Source organism: Talpa occidentalis, unplaced genomic scaffold (assembly GCF_014898055.3).
Source record: "Talpa occidentalis isolate TD23 unplaced genomic scaffold, MPIMG_talOcc4v2.1 talOcc4.12, whole genome shotgun sequence".
NCBI lineage: Eukaryota > Metazoa > Chordata > Mammalia > Eulipotyphla > Talpidae > Talpa > Talpa occidentalis.
In genome coordinates this window covers 82890038-82914200 of record NW_023601212.1, presented here as the reverse complement: position 1 = coordinate 82914200, position 24163 = coordinate 82890038, and the positions used below count along the sequence as shown (strand labels likewise).

At 48.7% G+C, this 24163-nt stretch overlaps 1 protein-coding gene across 1 annotated transcript in view; it reads right to left on the bottom strand.

The window, feature by feature from the left end:
* Positions 1–8943: 8943 nt before the first annotated feature.
* FOXK1 (forkhead box K1) overlaps positions 8944–24163 on the bottom strand; it is a 62899-nt gene continuing 47679 nt past the window's right edge. The window contains exons 3-9 of the mRNA XM_037507057.2: positions 15859–16015; positions 15102–15248; positions 14244–14437; positions 13240–13406; positions 12851–13135; positions 11466–11690; positions 8944–10828 (exon numbers count right to left, since the gene is read on the bottom strand). Coding sequence (XP_037362954.1) covers positions 10542–10828; positions 11466–11690; positions 12851–13135; positions 13240–13406; positions 14244–14437; positions 15102–15248; positions 15859–16015 — 1462 coding nt within the window. The 3' untranslated portion in view covers positions 8944–10541. The remainder of the gene's footprint in view (positions 10829–11465; positions 11691–12850; positions 13136–13239; positions 13407–14243; positions 14438–15101; positions 15249–15858; positions 16016–24163) is intronic.

The following is a 24163-nucleotide window of genomic DNA, read 5'->3' as shown; positions in this document are numbered from 1 at the left end:
TCCATATGATCCAGCAATTCCACTCCTAGGTATTTACCCAAAGGACACAGAAACATCAATTCCAAAGAGCACCTGCACTCCTATGTTTATAGCAGCACTGTTTACAATAGCTAAGCTTTGGAAACAACCCAAATGCCCAAAAATAGATGACTGGATCAAGAAGATGTGGTACATATATACCATGGAATATTACTCAGCATTCAAAAAAGATAAACACATGCAATTTGCAGCAACATGGATGGCACTGGAAGGGATCATGCTCAGCGAAATAAGCCAAAAAGAAAAAGAAAAATACCGGATGGTCTCACTCATAGCAGGAATCTAGAAAACTTAAATAAGGGACCAGGAAAATGAATATAAGAAAGTGAAAATCAAAATCAACAAAAAAACTATGAACCAGAGACACTTTTTGGGGGTGGGGGGGGCGGGAGGGGAAGGATTGGGGTCAGAATGGGGCGTTTGCAATTGTATGGGGGAATATAAAAATAAAATTTAATATTTAAAAAAAAAAAAGTTATATAATAAATTCCCCTTTGAAAAAAAAAAAAAGTTTATCAAGTAAAACAACATGCACCCATCTTAAACGAAGCCAAAGATGTGTTCCATTCCTATAAACCAGCAGGGTGCTGGAAATGGTTCCCTGCTGGCAGCATGGTGTGTCATGTCGGGCACTTCCGTGGTGCCACTACTCCTGTGATGGCTGATTTCAAGCTACTGACACTGACATCACTGAACAAAGTCTGGGGAGATGCTGGCAGCACCTGCGCAGGAGCAGCAGATGTGAAGCTTGAGAGCACAGATAACAGCAGCGTGATAGTGACGAGTTGAACATCTATTACCTTTGTTTTTCATCGACTTAATTGTAAGTTTATATACTTTTGAATAATGGCTTTGACAGCAGCTCACAAAATTCCTGCAGCTTTAACAAGCACCCTCCCACGCTGGCTCTTGCACCCCCGGCTATAAAGCCTCCTGCCTGCCCTGGCCGGGACAGAGGACGCGTCTGACGCCCACAGGTTTGTCTCCCTTCCTGGTCAAATCCCACTCCCCTGCCCCAGAGGCATCCTCCGCCTTACTATTACCCCGGCCCTGAGTCTCACCTCTTTAGAGCTTGTCCTTCGCCAACAGCACTTCTCTGCCCTCAGCGCCCGTGAGCACGGCCGTGTTGCATGTGATAGCACTTCCTGTGCACGGTCCAGTTTGATGAATTCACCGTGAGTTATGCATTCTGTCCATGTATGGGCTCCACATTTTGGCAATATTGACAGAACTGGGATGCATTCTCTCTTTGGTATACACCCCTGTTCCCAGGGCAGCTGAACTTCACTAAGAAACTGCCACCAGCCATCCTTCCCTCCCTACACAAGCCCCAGCCCTGCCCGGCCCACTCGGGACATCACCAAAGGTATTGTTTGGCCTGTTTCTTACCAAATGTGTATTTGTGACAATTGTTTTAAGGCCTGTAGCGTAAGTGAAAATTATCAGGTTTTTCTGCCTTCCCGCCTAAAATTAGCATTAATAATGGATTCCTGCGGTCCTACATGCATGCCTGATGGTGGACACATGAAGTAGGGTGTGGGCATGCATAGGTGGGCACACCTGGGCTGAGACTGGTCTTACAAGGGCGGCGTCACAGGGCTGCCAGTAGAAAGCAGAATGAGAGCAGAACCAGCAGAGCAGTAAAGGAGTAGAGACGACGAGAGAACACCCGAGAGCCCAGAAGGAGTGAAGACTCGCTGGGGGCTGGGAGGCCTGCCAGCCTCCTACGCCCCTACCTTGTAAAAAGCTCAATAAAAGCCTGAAAAAGCCACTGAGGGCTCCAAGACTCTCCTTTACCCGTCTGCTCAGATCATAGAGAATCTGCCCTGTGCCTTGCTGGCTCTACAAGGTCTTACCAGTAAGAAATGGTTCTTAATCAAAACAACACTTAGAAAACAAAACAAAAAGCTCATTGTAGCTCCCTGGAGGAAACGTTTTCTCTCTTGCTTGCTAACTGGCTAACATCTTAAAATATTAAGCATCTGTTAATATTGCTTTATGGCTTATAGTTAGAACCTTGTTACAATGAACAGAGTTAAAGAGAAGTGTGCAAACGTCAGTTATACCTGTAGACAACCTTCAACTCTGAAAAAGGCAGTTATTTTAATTTTTTTATTATTTGTCATTTTAATTTTTAAGTTACAGTTTCACTGCTCTGTATGCGCGCATGTCCACTCACCCTCCACCAAACCACTTGTGCCAAGGCCCTATCGACTTTGCTCCCCCAGACCTTCTGCCCTCTGGTAACCAGTTAATTTTTTCACCAATTCCAAGATTTGTTTTTGCTGTAACTTGCCAGTGTTATTATTTGATGATTTATGTCCCACATAAACAAGACCATCTGATAGGAGTCTTTCACTTTCTGACTTACGGCACATAATCACTGGGTCATACGAATACCAAAGAAGCTTGACAATGTCCGTGACAAACTCCAAGTTAGAGGCAGTCTGCAGTAGGACACCCTACCTAGTGCCTCATGATGATGGTTTGATTGTAAATCTCATAGCCATTAATCCAAGGCGGCCAATTTCCCCACAGCTGACATGTACCATGTCACTTAACCCACAGAGTGTTCTGGAGGTAGAGATGGAATTCCTTGCAGGTTTAAGTCTTCCAGCTGGACTTTGAACTCAGGTTTGTCTGCTCCAAAGTCCACATCCAACCCCCTCTGCCTTCTTTCAGTGCTTGGAGGAGGCAGGACCCCTAGGACAGCATGCACAGGAGCACACGTCTCATGTGGCCATGTGCCAGCAGGGAGGACACACATCTGCCCAGGACACACATCTGCCCAGGGGGGAGGGAGGCAGGAGGGCAGTTCTACTGGTTCCTGCACACCACCATCCTGGACCCACAGGCATGCGTGCTCTGGGCCGACAAACCACCCTCAGGGAGGCCTCCTCCATGCAGCTTCTCCCAGGAGTGGGCTGGTTAGGGGAGAAAGCACCCCTAACTCGCAGCTGCCACTTGGAGGCTGCACTCCTATCCCTCATCCACCTGACCATCGGCAGCCACTCACAAGGACACACAGAGTCCTGGTGTCTTTTCTTTAATATATAATTTTATTTCTGGTTATAGAAACAAATGCTAAGAGGAGAAACAAAACTTCCCCATCCACATACAACAATTTAATAGATAAAACAGTTAAAATAAATGAAAAACAAAAAGTAGAAATTTTAAACTTTGTTATAGCTTTAAAACATTAATGTCTGATACAATTAGAAATCACATTCAGATCTCAAACTTTTAAAAAAAGTATGGCTCCTTATTAAAAAAATACTGTATCCCATTTGAAATGAAAATGCAGGCCGGCCTGGCACGAGCTGTGGTGCTGGTCTTTTTGAGGACGGTGCTCCTGCCACTTTGCTGGGTGTTTGTAGTCTTTCTGGGTTCCCCACAGACTAGATTTTACTTCCAGGTGGTAAAACGCTGAAATACAACATGGCCTAAGCTTCATATCCGACATTATAGAACCTAGATTTCCACTTTATAGGATACCACTGCTTTTAAAGCATGGATGACGAACATTGTGAAAAATACTTTAGACAGCCAATGTAAAAAAAAAAAAATACACACTCAAACAGGCTCTCGCACACACACCCCGCACAACACCCACCCCCGCCCTCCCCCAAATGATCTTTACAGGAGAATTATTCAGAAAAGAAAAAACCCCTCAGCATTGCCTTGACTCTCTCTTTTGTCCAAGGTGTGGGGCGTCAGTTTGTGTCTGACTCGGCTGAGTCTAATGGGAGACTCTGGGACACGCCGTCTCCCTCCACCCCCCTCCTGAGCAAGTCAAGCCCGTGGAGCCAGGTGTACGGTGTCCCAGCCAGCCCTTCCTAAATCAGGAGGGTGGGGAGGAAGTGCCACATGTAAAATGTCTGATTCTAAACCCCATTTTAACCAATTCAAAAAAAAAAAAATTTGGATCAGTTAACCCAGAAATTTAGAGGATAGAGCATAAGCAGCCACAGGCACAGCTGAACATACCTGAGGCCTGTCAACTTCGGGCAGAAGAGAAATCCACTTCAGAGTCACGGCCCTCGGCTGAAGGGCCAGAGCACAGCCTCCAGGGAACAGCCTCCAGGGAACAAGTGGGACGAGCGGGCCCCTCATGCAGGTGAGGACAGTCTCTGCAGGGGAGGGCAGCCGGCCACCTGAACACGAACCAGGGCAGGCTGCAGATCTCTCAGCCTGGCTCCCTGCACTTCTGACCCATCAAGAAATACTTGGATGACTCAAATGGGCAAGTTATTAAAAAAAAACAACCCCCCCCCAATAATGAATAATTGACCAGAATTCTTCCAATCCTACTTTGACTCTAAAAAACTGGGTTGGGGGCAAGAAGAAAGTAACCTGGAGACCTCTTCAGTCATCCTTGGAATCGACTGGGTGAGAGACACCTAGAGATGTCACTACAGAGGCCTCCGTTCAGCTGAGCCTGTGCAATCTGGCCAACCAAAGTTAAACACATTTGCTGCCTTTCACGGTCCCGAATTCTCATATTTTCCCAATTGGTACCAGAATGACAAGCAGGTGCAAATGAATGAATGAAACCCTTTTGTGTGGGGTATTTCCCTGGAGAGAAGGAAAGATGCCTAGAAATAAAGTGAGTGCTCCCTTAACCACCTGCTAATAATAGCGAGCAGCCCGAACCAGCCATTAGGATAAGGAAAAGAAACGGAAGATCCCCAAGGCTCACTGATTCAAAGAGGTTTTAATTTTAGTACTGTGTCAAGATGCAGTGAAAACGCTAGTCCCTGGTGACAGCAGCGCTTCTGTGTAATGCTCAGTCCTCCCCCTGGTAACGGTTACCCTGCAGGAAGGCCTCCTGTCGACTGAGTGGGGTTTAGAATTCCAGAGAGAAGGCCCGCCTCTCAGGACAGAAGCAGCGGTGTTTTTCAGTTTTTCAAACAGGAGTCCAGCCTCCTGCAGGCAGCTGGTGCAGAGAGCAGCTGTGATATGGAGGCCCAGCGAGGGTCAAGCGGTATCCCCAAACACCTTCCCCATCTCCCAGGCAGCCAGCTCAGCCCAGGCCAGGCTGCACCTTTGCTCATCCCTAGGGACCCAGACCAGTCAGCAGCAACAGGGCTGGCCTGCTTCCAGAGTCTGGTTCTGCAAGGCCTGGCAGGATGCTGAGCCTGGGGAAGGCGGAGGGGGTGAGCCTGGGCCAGAACCACCTTCTCAGAGAAGCCCCCATCAGGCCTTCAAAGGCCCGTGGGGGCAGAATAGCTGAGCCAGCGGCCTGCCTTTCTTTTCTAGAGTGAAACTAGTTTCCCTGTACAGTGAAGTGGGCCTGTTCTCCAGGAAACACTCATGGTTGTATCACAAAATTCTATTCTTGGAAGCAGCTATCCCTTCAGGGCTTGGTGACAGGAAAAGGAAAACAGCTCCAAACAAGATGCCCCTTGTACAAATTACACTGACAGAATCCACCTGCTCCACATCCAGGGCTGACTTCAAACCTCCCTCCCAGGCCAGGGAGACAGCCACAGCTCGTGGCCTGTGGCCCAAATGCCCTCCAGACCCTCCCCAACACAAAGGTAGCAGCTTTTGTATTAAAAGAAAAAGCAAGACGTCCTGCACCAAACCCTAGAGAAAGAGTTAAGCCTGTGGATGGAAAGAACCGTGTCCTGAGCATTTAAAAAAAGCTAACGTGGAAAACAAGGCCTCAAGAAAGGAACTTAAGAAAGGAATTTACATAATACAGGAAAACCACCTGCAAATAATGGACAGAAACCGGGCAAGCAACCACTTGCTGTGGCTGCACCCTGCCCTCGCCCCAAAGAGCCACAGCAGGTCCCATCGGAAGGTCAATCCTATCTTCATAGCAGCACATTTGAATAATTTATATTATTCTTATTAAATAATATTGCTTCTAGGCAGAGGTATCACGAAGGCGGCTTGTGAGAGGCCGTGGGAGATCTTCACTGCAGCCAAGACTGGCGGGGTCGTCCGGGGGTCTCGCGCCATCCTGCCCACCGGCCTGTGGTGGCCACGCTGTATGACGTGGACAAAGCTTCGGCTTAGCGATCCTGGGCTGTCGTCTAGTCTCACAGTCCTTTTTTGGTAACATCCTGGAGCAAGCAGTGCACTATTTATTTAGCACTGCAACGAGGGGCAGGCATCGGTAATGGGGACTCTGGGCCCTTCTTTCAGGGGAGCTATGCTCTCCAGAGGGGCAAGGAGGGGCAGCGGCTGGAGCCTGGAAGGAACCCTGAGACTGCAATGTCCCTCATCCCAGAGGAAGTCATGCAAGTGCAAAGCAGAATTTGAGGCTTTTAAAGAAAAACAGCTCCTTCAGGCCCCCCAACTGGTTTCTCCACTCAAAAAGCACTGGGAAAAAATCCTTTCTTAACACTTTCTCACATTCAACTAAGTTTCTGTGTTTTCAAATGAGGTCTGTTTGTCTCTATAAAGTAAGAAATTGACTCCAAAGCCAAAGAGCAGCTTTCTCCCCCTGAACTCTGAGTTGCTGAGGGATTTCTGTCTACAGCGAGAGATCGTCAAACACAGCTCCCCCAGAATGTTCCAGGGAGATATTGTTTTAGAGGATATAAGAGCCCTTGTTGAATGATGCCCTTGATCCCAAACCAGTCTTTCACCAGGCCCAGCAAGATACTGAAGAAGGACATAGGAGTCAGGGGGCTGAGATCTGGCCTGGCTGGGGCCTTTGGGCCCAGACAGTCTGGATAGGCAGGGAGGCTATAGCCAAGCTCCACGAAGTCCAATTCCTCCCTCATTTAGCAATTCAGAAACCCACTTCCACTTTTTTTTTTTTTTTTCCATTTGGCTTGGTTCTTAAGTAGAGAAGGAAAACAAAACACAAATAAATAGCAAATCCCAAAGATGAACAAACGAGACCCCCAGAGGAAAACGCAACCGTGGCCATGAGCGCCTGCACTTGGTTCCGGTCTCTGTCTTCACAGCACCAGCCTCACCCTCTCCATGCTGCAAGCCTAGACCAGACCAGAGTAGAGGAGCACTTCTAAAATGAGTGCGTCTGAGGGGACGGCAGCCTGGGTCGAGGGAGCCACTCTGGTACAGAACTACCTTCATACAGGGATTTAAGTTGTATAATCTTTATAGGTTTAAGAATAGTCTAAGTCCTTCAAAGGTGCTGCATTAGCTGCCCTCAACAAAGGCCAGTGTCATCTAAGAGCTTCAGCAGAGAGCTGATGACCCATACTTACTGGCCCCCTGGGGCATCAGAAGCCCCGCCAGCTCTGTCAGTGCAGTTGAAAAGTGCCACCAAGTCACCTCAGCCCTGGCAGCCAGCAAGCTCCTGGGCACAACTCCACTCACATTCAACGTTTCTTGGGAAATGCTCAACTGTTTAAAAACAAGTATCTCTGTGACCTTCTTCCTCTGCAGAGTATATTTCTGTATTTGGTGCTGGAGAGTCTGATGATCTGTCCAGGAGGCAGGTAGAGAAATGGATGCTCTGTGGGAGGATCAGGGAGCTGATGGAGGGGAACAGCTGTGGCAACAGGGCTTATGCCCTGCGTTAGAACCAGGCAGGAAACCAGACCTTCCCAGAGCTACCACCTGCTAATCTCTTCATGAAGACCACACTAGAGGCCAAACCCCAGGGGACCAAAGAGAAGGTTCTCAGACACCTGAGGCTGAATGACACTCCTGAGGCTGAATTTTCACTCCTGACCTGGGGTCAGCTACCCTCTGCAATCTATACTTGCAGCGTTTACAGGACCCCCAGACTGTAAGGCCACTGTTCTGGTAGTTTCTGGCCTAGTGTTCTTGCTTCCATGGAGACTGTCTGTGGTCAGCTCTGAGGGGACTGGGTGATCTGGCTACTATGTGCATCTCCCTGGGTACAGCTCATTCCTGGGCCTCTGGCTACCAATCTCAGGATAAGTTCTGGCACAAGCTGGGAAAGCTGCCCAGTCACGGGACCAAAACCCATCAAGAAGCTGACTGTAAACCCAGAGTGGTAGTCCCTCAAGGCCCAGCTCTCCACACCCTGCCTGCTTAATCTGAGCTTCCCCACAAGTCCCTCCTCAGTCCCCGAAGCAGCTCTCCGCTGGGAAGAATGCCACCCCATCAATGTTTGTCCTCTGCTTCCAGTTCCATTCACCCACATCTTCCACTCCCTTCTGCTTGGATCACTGCCAGAATAAACAGCAGGACCATCACTGAGAACACACAGAAACCAAAACATCTCCAGGAAAGCAAAGGGTCAGATCAGACAGATTGGTACTGGCTTTCCCTAGGCGGTGGGGATGGTCCACAGCACACACACCGCCCCCCCCCACCCCCCCAACCCCGGCCCGGAGGAGACCACACACAGCCCTGGGGAGGAAGGGAGGCAGGCAAGTAGCTCTGACAGGCCAGTTTCAGACCCTCAGAGGCAGAACCCTTGCGAGGAGACTCACGGTCAGCTGCATGTGCCACCTCAGCACCACTCCCACGCTCACTCCCAGCCATGCACACACCAGACACATCGCAAAGAAACGGTTATAGAAAATAACAGAAAGTAAATGTGGAACCGAGCGTGACCTCTCATTGCCGACGGTGGCTGATGATGCCCGGAACGGCAGGCCAGTCTATTGTCATCCAGGCCCATTTTCTCTGAAACTTCCCCCAAGGCAACAGGTATAGACTTCCAGAAAAGAGCTTATTTCCCATTGAAAGTTCAGTGCCATAGAAACGACAGGTGTGGGGCTTAGGGAACACCGGAATAGGAACGTCCCCGTGCAGGTAGGAGGAATGCCAGTGGACGTTCCGCTCTGGCCCGCAGTGATAGATGACAGTGGCATGGGGACAACTGTGGCGGTCAGATGGCTCACCATGCACCCCTGCTCTTCAAGCTCCGGCTAGAGCCAGGTCCCTCTGCACGTGAGCCAGTCAGGCCTGGATTGTCTCAGACCTCACTTCCAGGCCCCCCCCCCCCCCCCCCGGTTTTGAGCTAGTGCTGTTGGCCAGGGTGGTCTTGCAGCCTGTGCCCTTCCCCTCAGATTTTACCGAGACTGAGGTTCCCTCGGGTTGAGGAAGCAGCTTTGCTGGTAAGAGGCTAAAACCATTGTCTCTATGACTCTCGAGCTCCATGCAGCTTGCTGTTTTTCAGTTGTGTCCACCACCAAACCAATGCCCAGGCTTCCGGCCAGGTGCACCATAACTTCACAGAGGTGATCTTAGCATTTCCTGAGAATGTTCTCCAGGAGCAGTGAGACCCCCAACTTGGGCTGCACATCAGATGGTCCCATGCACCTCTTGCCTGGTGACAGCTGCCGATGGTGCTGGGCATCTGTGCACAAAGGTGGTCCCCCCACCCCAGGAGACAAGATCGACAGAGTCAGCAGGAGCTGGGGGTGGGAGAACAGCCTGCTCCCAGCTGCTGCTGACCTACCTCAGAGCCACTGGTGCTGCCGGCAGGAGAATTAGTTCCAATTTAAAACAGCAGATGGGTTTTGGGTGGTGAAGACAACGAACCAGATGAGAAAGCGGCATGAGCAGCCGACACTCAGCACGGATCCCGAGAGTGGTATGCTGGCACCAGGGCATCAGAAGCAGAGAACACGGGGCAGGTCCTACTGTTTTGGGAGAAACATGGGTGTGAAGGTCCCCCTGCCCACCCTCAGCCACCAGGAGCACCAGCCTGCAGTTCCACGGCCCTGCAATCTGGGCACAGCCAGCACTGCAGGGGGGACGCTGGCTCCCAGCTGCTCTTTCACAGTTTTCTGCCTCAAGCCGTCAATCTTTCTTGAAGTTAACAGACAGAGCGGCAGATTTACTCTTGAAGGAATCCCAGACCCAACGTGTTACACCGTCCACAGATGAAAACCCCAAAGACAGATGATTCCTTTTTTGTCTCAGTTTGATGTGACTCCCAGGCTCCACATTTAAACAAGACACGCTTGGGGTGCAAAGCCAAACTGAACCCCCCTCCCCTGATTAATGCCAATATTTTCTGTCACTTTTAGGGAGAAAACACCATGAAACAGTCTGAAATTCGGCCGTTCTTGTCTTTCTCTGGCCTGTTCAAATTGATCACAAATGGGGATTTATCCCTGGTCCTGTCCTTTCTTGCGGAGGGCCCGTGTGTCCCAGGCTGTATGTCTGTTGGTCCTCCCAGGGAAGCAGTTTGCTCCAGATTTTTGCCTCTGCGTGTGGCCAGGTCTGCTGTGATACATTCCTTGAGACGCTGCTAGACCTTCTCCCATGCCCTTGACACAGGCCTGGGGAGAGAAGATGGTGTGCTAAGGGAGAAGGAAATAAAAACAAAGAATTCCCAGAATCATACAATCAGCTGTCTGAACTTGTTTATATGTTTTGTTTGGAACCAGAGCAGGGGCAGGAGAGAGAATGGAAAGGAGGATGAGTGTGTCCAGGTGCAGGTAGATGGAGGCCATCCTGTCTGTTTGGCACCGTGCTTCCGCAGCGTGGAGTTTTCTCCCCACATCCAGGAGCGGCAGCGCTGTCAGCATTGCGATCCAGCTCCAGAATTCTTGCGGCATGCGTCCTGCTCCACCTACACGCAGGTGACTTCATTCCCCGGAGCCCGGAGCCTGCGGGCCAGCAGCTGTGATTACCCCAGCCTGCGTGGTCACAGTTCCACTGGGCTCCTCCACTCGGGACCGCTTGACCTCGGGCTCCCCGGTGGAAGAGGCAGAGGTGGAGGTGGTGCTGGCAGTGGCTGGGGTGGTGGTGGTGGTGACTGCTGATGCTACTGCTGCCGCTGGCTCCTCAGGCCCCACCTCACACACCCGGGTGACCACCACTGGAGTGGATGAACTAGCCTGGGCTGCAAGGAGCTGCAGGGGGCTGGTGAGGGCTAGGAGTAGAGGAAAAAGAGATTTACACTGGGAAATCAACCAGATACCCACTGGTTATTCTGAAATAGGTCAAAATCACTCTGTAAGAACTAAGAAGTGACAAAGAATCCAGCCCCCTGTCTAAAGTCAGTCAGCCTCACCTCGGGCAGGCCTTTCCTCATGGACTGTGACTCCTGTGAGCCGTCCCTTCCCTGACCCTGGCTCCCCTCTGCCAGAGGGGGTTCCGTCCCTGGTTTCCTTTAATTGCTGGATATGTGACAGCTTCGAGGCCCCTGATATGATTGCTTTTCGTGTCTGGAGCCCTCCAAATACCCTGCGGGCTCCCTCCCTTACCTGCTGCAGGAATACCAAGTGGCGCCTGCGCTGAGCCATCCCACATTAAATTGAAACCCATCCCATGAAAAACCCATGCCTGGTCCATGCTTTCCTTATGCCCACATGTGCTGTCTATTTCACTTCACTCTCTGATCTGAGACATGAAGATTTTGCTTTTTCTTAGTGTCATCAGTGCCTGGTGCACAGCAGCTCAACACACTGACTGGTATTACATTTTACGGAAGACCATTTTCATGTTGCACCAAGCCCAACTTAACTACAGAGCTAAAGAAGAGGGAGCTGAGGACGGTAGGGCCTCACCGTAAGCGCTGCCGGCTAAACTGTTAGTGGGGACGGCGTGCTTCCCATTCTGCGTGACGGCCCGGACTGGAAGATGGTGCTGCCCGATGGTCACTGGGGTGGCTGGTTGCAGAATGGTGACTGTGTGTCCGGGGACTCCTGGGGCCATCTGGCTGGCCACTGTCTGGATAACCCGGCTGGTGGCAGGGATGGTGGCGAATGCAATGGTGGTTTTCTCTTCCAAGCCTGCAGGACAGAAATGTATCACAACCACACTTGGCCTGTAGCAGCCATCCACTGCCATTAAGTCTGTTACCGGGGGCTAAGTGAACTGTGGTATTTTTTAAGCACTGACACTGGGAAAAAGCTTTGGTTCTCAAAAGAAAAATTCCCCCTGATGAAATATGTTTTGAAATAAGAATAAAAATGACTAACAGAACCTTAGAACAAATTATTTTAAACCTTGAACTTCAACAAACCCCAACTTATTTTTAAAAGATTTATTTTATTTATTTATACACACGAGAGCTGGGGTGTGTAGGCCAGAGGTGCTGGAGCTGAGAAGATTCGCTAGAGACAGAGTGGGGAGCAGAACAGGCAGATTGACTGAAATACACTGCTGAGGGGAGCAGTGGGAGAGACAGGAGAGGTCTGCCGTGCCATGTGGGTCAGCTCCCTGGCCGGGGATTGGATTCATGCTGCAGTGGCTGCAGATAGCTTGATAGCACTGAGACTTAACCCCTTGCGCCATCAGGGAGGTCCCAACAAACCCAAATTTAATCTGAGAAAGAAAATGCATCATTTGGAATGAAATAATTTGTGTTTGGAGCCTTAACTTAGCCTTCTTTCACCAAAAGCATTTGTCATTATGACAGAATTAAAATAAGACATTCTGCTGAGATCCTTTAACAGTGGCCAATAGCACGCAGGAGATGCTATTTGAAAGTACTCCTGTGAGGAAAGGCCTTTTATACCATGAGTTGCATATTGAATATTTACTCTATTCATTCCTTGGGATTTGGATTTCTAATTTAGGATTTTGTAACTATTTTTGACTTTAAGTCACTTCTAAGGACTCCTCCAGGCTCTAGAGGAATCATCTTCCTGATTCCAATTCTAGGAAGGCCCCACACCTAATTCAATGTCACCTTGAAGGCTCTGTGCATCCTAAGGCACATTACACAAGGAGAAACATGTTTCAGGGATAATTAGTGCTAATTTAGAAGGACATACTCCCCCAACAACAAGCAGCAGGGAGAGGCAGAGCCTGAGAACCATCAGTTTCAGAGACAGCCTGTGTCCCTGGCTTGGCTCTGAGGCCCTGAAGCCCAGGCTGATGCTCTACCTTCTAGGAGACCAATGACAGCTGACTAAGTCGCAGCCAGGTGAATGAAGGGCTACGTTACCTCTGGCCTCACTGCCCAGGTCCAACACGGCTGTGCCTGCTGCTTCGTGGGTGCCCCCTGCTGAAGCCTGGCTGGTGAGGATGTATCCGTTGGCAGAGCTGGCGGAGGTGGTGACCACCCTGAGCATGGTGACAGGTGGGGCCTGCTGCACCACGTGGATGGCGTGGCCAGAGGGCTGCTGAGCTGTCACTATTGAGGCAGGCATGTAGGCAACGGGCTTGGCCACTAAACTGGGAGGTCGGGGAGGCACAGCCATGATCACTGGCTGGGCACTGACGGGAGAGCCTGCACAGAGGAGCAAGGAAGGAGCACGTCAATGGTGACTCGGACATCTCCTTCTGGCACAGTTCTGAATTCTGCCACAGCCGTAAGAGAAAAAGCCTTCTTACCAGGTGCACTTTGGGAATAGCGATACTCTGGAACAGAAGCTAACTTTGACCCAAAGTCAGGGTCATGTGGAATGGGTGAGCCCTCCCGAGACAGGCACTCTGGAGTCTGCAGGCCACTAGAACGAGGGGACATTAGCCCAGGGTGAGTGGGTGAGGCTGGAGCACTCCTACACAGAAAAGGGAGAGAAATGGCCATGGTAGTAAGTAAATGTAATAAATGAAAAGAGTGTTTAACAAACATGAAACATATTACTGCCCATGCCCCACATGTCACCTCTGCCCAACCTTTCCTGAAGCCTCTCTGTCCTCATGAGGAATTTCCAACATGAACATTCCCACTGCCTCAACTTACCACCCAATAAATGTAGCACAAGCCTAACAGATAAAACCCCACCAAACAATGGCCTGCATCATTATGGCTTCCCCACCAGAGCTGCCATCCCACGTGGAGCATTTACTTCCTGAGAGGGACCAGTTAGTCCCCCACCAAAGTGACCTGTATGTTAAAAAACATACTTTTGTAGGACACCCAAAAACGTCCCCCTAGGACGAATCTAGCACTCAGAGGGCAATACAAGGTCTGGGAGCACTACAGTTCTCTGACATGGACAGTAAGCCACAGAAGCCCCTTCTTTAGTTACCATTCGCCCGGGCCCCAGTCTCCCTCCTCATCCATCCCTTCCTGGGCACAGCAGTGCTCCGTCGGGGAAGAGGGCGCGTACTGACTGGGTCCCTCAAACCTGTGGCACAGCCTGCTTCAAGGAAGGTGCTGTAAGCTGTAAGCACTTACACCCATCGCTGTCTTAGATGCTGTTCCTAGACGGGACCCATTTCAGCTTCTAAGAACGGATATGTTAGAGAGCAGCCAGCAGTCTGCTTCCTGACCTTGCTATTTCACACATTTATCAGTCCTGAGAGATTATCGTGACAAGAAAAGTGAAGGGTTTTACGTAGATGTCCTGGGAGGCCAGCCTCCAGCGGGCGCGAGCAGAGCAGAGGCTTACCGTGATGACAGAGGTCCAAAAGGGGTCCGGAAGCAGGAAACACCGCGCTGTCTCCGTTTTCGGAATGCCTGCTCCACAAGTTTGGCCTCTGAGGCAGGGTCGATTCGCCAAAAAGACCCCTTCCCAGGTTCCTCCTGAGAACGGGGGACTTTAATAAAGTAACGGTTCAAAGAGAGGTTGTGTCGGATAGAATTCTGCAGGCAAAGCACAGATATTCACCAATCGTTAACAAACCAATAGACTGATCCCAATGCACTCCAAATCCGAACACAACAGATGTAAAAGCTAGGGGAAAGACCCAGTGTTCATGCCAGGGAAGGTTTTTCATAGGTTGGCAAGTTAACTGTGTTTGAATGTGGAAGAGCAAGGCACTGTGACTGATTTCCCATCAAAATTCAACATAGTATCATTACCATTCTTTACAAAAAAGCAAAACAGAACGATAACCCATGGTCTAGGAATATGCCGAGACCAAACTTGTACTGGAAAAAAACCCAGCAAATGGGAAGTAACAGTTCCTATGGAGATAATATACACATACGACACATTATGCCTGCTGTAGACAAAGGTTTCGCGATCCTGTATGAGGACGAAACAATTTATACATGTAAGTAATGAATGCAGTGCCTTTCCAAATCAGCACAGTATTATAATGCACAGTTAGCACAGATATGTCATGATGCAAATATGCCAGCCTTTATGTTTCTGGTCCCCAAAATGGGAGACGACTTAGACTCACTGGCCTGGAGCCCACTTTAGATCCACCTCGGAATACAATGAAAGCCTCTCTGTTTATCTTTGTTGAAGAGGTCAGGTTTGAGTTTCCTGAGAGCCAGGTGTCTGGAGCTGGAGCCTCACCTGCCAGCCTTTGTCAGCCGTCCTGTAATATGGGTAATGCTTGGTGATGTGGGCATAGATGCCGCTTAGTGTTAGCTGCCTGTCCTGTGCGGAGGAGATGGCCTGCACAATCAGCTGAGCGTATGAGTACGGCGGCTTTGATTCATCCTAGGGAGGAAAAGCAACAGAAGTTTGCCTGAGAAACGTATCTGAGTCCTGTCTGCCCAGAGGTCACCTCCTGACAGAGCAACCCTCCCATAAGGACACGAGGCTCTCCGTGTCTGATTCAGTCCATCCCATGACCTCTACCTGTTTTATCCCCGCACCTGCACTAAATCAGGAATGGCGATTTCTGCCTCATGGGAAGGAAAAATGAGGTTATCATAATTTAATTCTGAAATGTCTCATCTCCTCTACAAGTTGATTTAAAAAGTTAATGAGACATAAAATTGTAAGGAAAGAACCTGCCATTTGTCTCACAAACTCCAATTAATGCTCGGAAGCTATTCTGCTAACAGTAGACAGGATGAGGAGAAGGGGTCCGAAGTGTGGAGCGGGAGTGAGTGTGCCCACAGCGCCTAGACTTGGCACATGCCCATGTGCACACGGTGCTATCTGGATAGGAAACAAGGCTGGCCAGAGGCCAGAGGCCCATGAAAATGGGCCATTTTCATGCCTCCCAGGCAACCGCGCTGTGGTCCCTGGGGCACCTGTGTGTGGCCCGGCTGCACCTACGCCTGATAACCTCAGGGGTCAAATGCACTAGGAGGGCTGAGACCTTGGGGCTGTCCCCTCCAGACGTGTCTGCCTGCTGCTCTGAGGCAGCCTTGGCGGCGAATTCTGCTGCCAACTGCAGGTCTGAGGTCACATTCTGGACAAAGCGGTAGCCGGAGGATCCAGCTCCCCGTGGACTGGCCGGGCAGGAGTTGGGAACACTGTGGAGAGAAGACATGCTGTAAGTTCATGGTCCTCAAAGGAGAATGTATGCAGGAAACAGGATCCCAGGACCTGGCTGGATGCCTCAGGGACAGAAGCCCGAGACTGCACCTCATTACCATGCTGCGCCAGCTCTTGGACAGAGGACAGACAGTGCAACTAAAGAGCAGCAGTGACAGAGTCAGACCAAGAGCCAGGGAGCAAACTCCATCTATTTGAGTGGCCATTTCTGCTCACTGGTATTGGGCCTGGTGGGCCCTGCGGGCAGGGGCAGGACTTCTGTCTAGTGCTCACTTGGCCACATGACGGTGCTGAGGAAAGGACAGGAAAGTCATGGATCCAGAGAATGCTCACAGCTGGTAGAAGGTGAGGTACCTGCTGGAATCCAACCTATTCCTGTGTTGGAGGGGGCTGGGGTGGCACACTGGCCTCCCCAGGGACCTGCCCTCATGGTCCTCTTGGGCCACAGCCACTGCTTCACTCGCAATGGCTCACGTTTGTTCATCTCTTCTAGGCTGCATGCAGTGCAATTCAAGTTGGAAACTGCAACCAAATCCAAGGGCTAGAAACATCTAGGCTCCTTCCTTGGAGCTGGTCCCATTTCAAACCCAATGCTCACCCTGCGCTCGCTTGTATCAGACCTGTGAGGGACTCAGCTCGACAGTGACAGACAGGCTTTGGCTAGTTAGCCAAAGTAGATTTTGGTATCAAACCACATCAACATTTTGATTCTGAAAACTATTTCTAAGACTGAATATTCAGAGAAAACCAAAGACAGCACTAAAAGTGGATAAAACACGGTAGAAGACTCTGTGCTGCACCGAGTGCCAGCCCACCTCCGGGGAAACACAGGTTCTCCTCTGCCTTGCTCCAGCCTCACCAGGACCAGGGGCCAGCTCTTCCAAGGTCACACCTCCCAGAACCATCAAGAAGATGCTCACACATGCGTGCTCCCTCCTATCTTGAAAAGATTTCTTTTGCCACTGGGTCATTCCCTGCTGTCCAAATACTAAAAATGCTCTCAAGTCCTGAGACACCAGCTCAGAGGCTACCACCTCTTTTGTGCCACTCTCCTGACACACTAGCCAGAAACTTCTTCCTCTGTGAGCCCCATAATAGTAATTACTGGTTCACATAGTTGTCCCCCTCAGACGGGGTGGAGGTGGGGGCCTATCTATAACACTTGAAGGTGCTCAAGAAATGTTATTGAAGGGAGGAAGGGATCAATGAAAAATAAAATACTGTAACTGAGAACAACTTGGCAACTGACGGTCAACTCAACTCCAGGTCATTATCACTTGTCAGTAATGAACCCATGTAAGTCAAATAGAATTTTAAGGGTTCTTATATAGGAATTCTTATTCTTTTGTCCACTAGGTTCCTCAAATATGGTAGAGCTAGGTAAGTCCTGTGAATGCAGAAACTTTAATCAACAACCATAAAGAAGCCTGTTGAAGGCAGGAAGCAATAAAAGCTGCCTTTGTGAATTTTATTCAGAACCAGATAAATACCCAAGCTTAAAGTAAGATGTGCAGAAGGAGGATCTTGGCAGTAACACATTCACAAACTCAATATCTGGTTTTAAGTGCATCCATGGGGCGCCAAGTGCCACAGGAGACAGCACGAAGCTGTGGTTCAATGGACAAGCCACCCTAATATGAGGGCTCTTTCTGAAGATTCTCTGCGCGGCATCTTGCCAAACAGCATGGCTGCTGGAGATGCTGCTGCTCAACAGCATCTAGTCCCAGACACTGCAACACCCTTCCAGACACAATGAAGTCGACCAAAATATCACGCCTCACTCTCCTGGTGACAGGTTAGGAAAGCCCCGCCAGCTGCGTGGCCCAGGGAGGGACGCATTCAGCTGGAAAAAACCTAATGTCCAGCCATGTGGCAAGTGGCTCTCCTTGACCCTAATGATGCTGACGGGTACCTTACCCTCACCAGAGATGACACCAGTAATCCCTGCCTGTAGGCACTTGGGCCACGCTACCCATATTCAGATCATTATTCTGTTAAAAAAAATAGAAAATTTGGGCCTCCCTGGTGGTGCAAGGAGTTAAGCACCGCACTGTGAAGCAATCCGCAGCCTCTGCAGCACGAGTTCGATCCCTGGCCGACCAGGGAGCAACCCACATGGCACAGCAGACCTCTCCTGTTTTGCCCGCTGCTTCCCTCAGCAGTGTACTTCGGTCCATCTCCCTATTCTGCTCCTCACTCTGTCTCTGGTGAATCCTCTCACCCCCTGCATCTCTGGCCTGTACCCCAGCTCTTGTATGCATAAACATTTTAAATTAATTAATCAATTAATTAATTATTTATACAAGCACTGGGTACAGTCAGAAGCGCGGTAGGATGAAAGAATTCAGCAGAGCCAGAGCGGGGAACAGAACAGGCAGAGGGGCACAGCAGGAGAGGTCTGTGCTCCATGTGGGACCCTCACCGGTGGACGGGGATCAAACCGGCACTGCAGAGGCTGCGGACAGCTTTGCAGCCCAGTGCTCAACCACTGTGCCACCAGGGGAGGCCTTGTGTGCATAAATAAATAAATCTTAAAAAAAAATAAAAAGAATAGAAAGTTTACATTAAAAAACAGGCTCAGCAGCAGGAGAAGAGTCAGGTAGCCTCTGTGCCTCCTTCCACGGTTTGGCCAACTCTGTGGACAAACCCTTTTTCAGAGGCTTCCTGGGGCAGTTCCAGCACATGTCCTACCAGCCTGGCCCAGCAGACCCTCTGAGTGGCCAGCTTCTCACCTACCATTCAGTAAGGTCTGTGCCTGGCACCCGAGCCCTGGTCCAAAGCTTCATCCACAGGGCAGGACAGAAGTGTCTGCAGGCTTGGGACAAGTTAGGGGCACAAACACTCAACTCACAGATAGGCCATGGGCTGGAATCTGGACCAGGGCTCCCGCCCCAGAGAGACTGACCAAGACTTCTGTGTCTAACACCAGGGCTTCATCCTGCTCTACCTAAAGCTTCCTGACAGGAAAACTGAGAAAACTTCCTACAGTGCATAGATAGGAATCTTTCTTGAGGAAATGGTGAGAACACCAGGGACCAGATGGGATGTCAGATTTAATGAGGAAATGAAGACCACTCCAGGGGTCCCCAAGGGCCCAGCACATGAGAAGTCTGAATTTGGGGATGGCCTTCCTGGTGTCATATGAAACAAATGCTATTCTTCCAGGTTTCAGATGAAAGTGGAAATGAAGAACGTGCACTGTGTTTCATTTATCACTGCATTCCCCCTTTTATGGAAAAACAATTTCTTTTTTTTTTTTTTTTTTTTTTTAAAATTTTTTTTTTTTTTTTTTATAGAGGCATGTTTTTATTTATTTATTTGTTTGTTTGTTCGTTCGTTTTGTTTATACATGCACTGGGTACAGTCAGAAGCGCGGGAGGGTGAGAGAATTCACCAGAGCCAGAGCGGGGAGCAGAACAGGCAGAAGGACCGAAGTACACTGCTGAGGGGAGCAGCGGGCGGCAGGAGAGGTCCGCGCGCCATGTGGGACCCTCCTCCGGTGGCCGGGGAGCAGCCGGGAATCGAACTGGCGCCGCAGAGGTCGCCGGCAGCTTTGCAACCCAGCGCTCAACCGCTGCGCCACCGGGGAGGCCCTGGAAAAACAATTTCTAAGTCACATTTCTGTTTTAGGCAAGAGACTCCAGATCCTGAGGACTACTTCTGGCACTGCTTGCCTGTCCTGCTAGCTGCACTCTGGGCTGGGATGCTCTCACCAGGCAGACCCCATGCCAACCCTCTGACAGCCCAGGTTTAGAAGGTCACCGCTTTGAGTGCCTAAGACACAGTTGTCAATCACACCACAGCCTATGTGTACAAAGAAGGAAAATAAATGAGCAGCCTGACAGGAAGGGGTATTTCCAGGTCTACGATGATGGCAGGAATTCAGGCTGAGAGAAATACATCTGACAGAGGTCCAAAGCCACTGCAGCTGGAGCTGCCACCAGCCTTTTCCAGGCTGCCCCACTGCCACCCTCTTGCCACCCCATCCCTGCTGGGCCCTAGATACCTGCTCAGACCCTGGCAGGCCTGGTTCTGCTCTGGGTGGTGAGCAGCCATCTGGCCATTCTCCTCCCATGCCAGCCTCCCGGAAAAGCAGGTCTTGAGGCTCCAGGCATTACAGTGGGACCCAGAGAGCCCAAGTGTGGAGGCAGTGCTGCCAATGACACAGCCCCCTCCTAGGTGTCACCTGGAGAAGCCAGAGGACCCTTCAGGGGACCGAGGACCATGAAAACAAGGCAAGGCAAGTTCTCACCTTGAGGCCAGGAGACTGGGGGTTTGGGGGAGGTGTCCTATGCTGCATGCCCTCCCCCCACCAAAGCAGCCTCCCTGAGCTCTTGTCCCATACCACCACCCTAGAGACCATCCAAGAGGCTTTGTGGTATTACAGTCTTTTTTCCCCCTAAGGTATCATTGAGATTATAATTAGATTATTTTTCAATTAAAAATATAATTAGTTCCTTGATGGGATGGCCATTGAGCTGAGACTTTTCAGGCAGAAGATCAGTTTTGATGACTACACAGAGGTAAAGTGGTAATTCTGTTTTTCATTTATGTCTCTTTAATTTCTTTTGAAAATCAGGACCTTTTTTAGTCTAGAAAATAAATGTCTCAATTAAAGTATATTGAATTTCTTATTCAAAACATTATTTTAATAAAATTAGAGGCTCGTTTTCCCCAGCCTTTGTGAGTGTCATACCTCACTGTCAGTATTAACAGCCAGCAGGCATACCTGTTGCTTGACACCATCTACGGCACAGTACAAAACAGAAAACCAAGAACACAGGCTCGGGGCGGCATCACAAGCCAGGCAGAAGCTAAGACTGGCAAACAAAACATGACTGGCATCCCCAAAGAGATTATGTACTATGAGGGAATGAAAATACTATTAACAGGCTATTTAACAAACAAGAAAATGCTCTCAAAAATTTAAAAAGTGGAGAAATGAAAGTTCAACAAAGGGTAGCAGGAAAGGCTGGAGAAAATCTCCCAGAAAGCAGACAAGAGAAGGTGATGGACAAAGGAGAGAAGAGGAGAGGAAACAAGAGCATGCGGGGTGGGGGTGGGGGTAATTTTCACAGATATGATTATTTTCCAGAATGGGAGGAAGCGAGTCTTCAGATGAAAAGGGCCGCAGTTAAATGCCCAGCCAAGAACAACACAAGCATCTCTCCAGCGCATCGCTGAGACGGGCAGTATGCTGGGGGGAGATCAAAGAGCTTCAGAGGAACCACCAAGTACAGAAGGGCTGGAAGTCAGGGTAGCATCCAATGTCTCCACACCAATGCCAGAAGTCAGAAAGCAATGGAAGTTCTGAGGGAAGAAGGTTTTCAAGCTAGAATTCTCTAGGTAAATTCTTCAGTAGAACCATCTACTGTGTGAATGGAGAATGGCGACAGTTTCTAGGCATGTAAGATCTTTTTAAAAAGTCACCTCTGTACTTTCCCTAGGAAGTGACTTGAGAATGTTCTACCACAGATCAACTGGGCAAATGGAGAAAGGGAAGCACAGGAAAGTGGATGATTAGGAAGTGTCTCAGGATGATTAGGAAGAACGTCCGGGGTTGGAGGTACCCAGATTCAGGCAGGAGGATGTCCAGGTCCCAGAGGAAGGTCTTCCCAGCAAATTTCAGTGATGGACATAAATGGGAAGAATGGACGCCCACAGTGGGCAGGAGATCACAGGTACCCAGAGATCTAACCAGACACAGAAGAGGTGGGTGACTCTCCAAGTATAGGCATACCTTGTTTATTGCACTCTGCAGCTATGGCAGTTTTGCTTTGTTTTTACAAATAGAAAGTTTGTACCATATTGGCACATGTGCTCGCTTTGTATCTTTGGGTCACGTCTTGGTCACGTTTCAAACCTTTATATAATTATCATATATGGAGGTGAGCTGTATCTTCGATGTTACTATCATAATTGTTTTGGGGTGCCATGGACCACACCCATATATAATGCTGAATGTAATAAATGTATTCTATTTCATCCACCAGTCACTCCCCATTTCTCCCTCCCCTCAAGCCTCCCTAGCCCCTAAGACACAACAATATTGAAATTGGGTCAATTAATAATTCTACAATGGCCTCTAAGTGTTCAACTAAAGGAAGAGTTACACAGCTCTAATTCTAAATCTAAAGCTAGAAATGATTAAGCTTAACACACTGAAAAGCACAGATAGGCTGAAAGCCAGGCCTCTTGGACCAAACAATAAATGCAAAAATGCTCTTGAAGGAAATTAAAGGTACTACCTTGGTCAACAAATGAATGATAAAAAAGCAAACAGTCTAATTGCTGATATGGAGAAAGTCTGAGTGGCTTGGATCAAACCAGCTACAACAACCCCACAAAGTCTAAACCAGAGCAAGGCCCGAAATCTCTTCAATCCTATGAAGGCAGAGAGAGATGGGAAATTTCAGAATAATAGTTGGAAGCGAGGAGAGGTTTGTTCATGAAATTTAAGGAAAGAAGTCGGTCTCCATAACATAAAAGGTAAAGAAACAAGAACTGCAAGGAAAAGAAACAAGAACTGATATAGAAGCTGCAGCAAGTATTAATAAAGGTGGCAATAGATTTTCAATGCAGAGGAAACAGCCTTTTGTTGGGAAAGATGCCATGAAGACCTTTCATAGCTAGAGAGAAGTCAAGAGATGACCTCAAAGCTTCAAAGGAGAAGCTGAATCTCTTGTTAGGGACTAATGCATACTACAGAGAAATCTTTTAAGTTCAAGTCAATGCTCATTTACCATTTTGAAAATCACAGGGCCCTTAAGAATGATGATGCTTGTGCTCTATAAATGGAAGAAGCAAGTCAGGATGACAGCACATCTATTTACAACGTGGTTTAATAAATAGTCTAAGCCCACTATTGCGACTGCTCAGAAAAAAAAAAAAAGATTAAAGATTCCTTTGAAGATAATACTTCTTACTGAAACAGACCTGGTTACCCAAGAGCTCTGACAGAGATGTACAGGAGAGGAATGTTGTTTTCATGCCTGTTAATGTAACATCTATTTTGTAGCCCAAAGGATCAATGAGGCATTTTGACTTTCAACTCTTATTAAAGAAATACATTCGGTAAGGATACAGCTACCACAGACAGTAATTCCTCTAATGGTTGTGGGCAAAGGCAATTGAAAACCCTCTGGAAAGGATTCACCGTTCAAGATGCCGGTAAGAACATCCATGATTCATGGTAGGTCAACAAAATACCCTTTCCAGAGGGTTGGAGGAAGATGATCCCAACTCTCTGGATGACTGACTTTCTGTGGATAAAGCACTGGCAACATTTAGGAGGAATGATTCTAATTTCGAAAGATGTTCTGCTATGTGAGTAAATCTATTATGGGTAAAATGCTATCAAATAGCTTTGCATGCTACAGAGAAATCTTTTCAGGAAACAGTCAATAATGAGACAAACGTTCAGCAATTGTCATCCCTACCAGTCAAGAGCCATCAACATCAAGGCAAAACCCTCCACTGGCAAAGACAATGTGCTGAGGTCTCAGATGATGGTTAGCAGTTTTTAGCAAAATAATTCTTTTCATGTGCATTGCTTTTTCAGACACAATTCTATTGCACATTTAATAGGCTACAATGTAAACACAACTTCCACATGCACTGGGAAAACAAAAAATTTGCATGACTTGTTTCAACATGAGATCCATTTTATTGTGGTAGCCTGGACCTGCAGTATCTCTGAGGAGCCTGCACAGGTAAAGAAATATCTGAACACTGTAACTACCACCAGTTATAATAAAGAAAATGCTAACACTAGTTAAGCCGATTGTTCCAACATATTTTATTGGGAGGGTGGTAAAGGGAAGAAAAACTATATTCTTCATTTCCATAAAGGAAGTCAATACATATCTAAGAGTGGGACACCAGGAGGTAGTCACATAGGTACAGGAGGCCGGGTAGGCATGCAGTTGGCTGCCAGAAGATAGGTTAGAAGCTGGAGGGATGTCTCCAGTGACTGGCAGGGTGGGTGTGGCTAGGGGACTGCTTTTTACTTGTAAACATTTTTTAATTTTAATTCTCATATATGTGCATTTTACTTTGATTAAAAAAATAACTTTTAGAAAACACAAATGAAGTAAATCAGTACTGCTTCTCCCTTGTGGGCACTC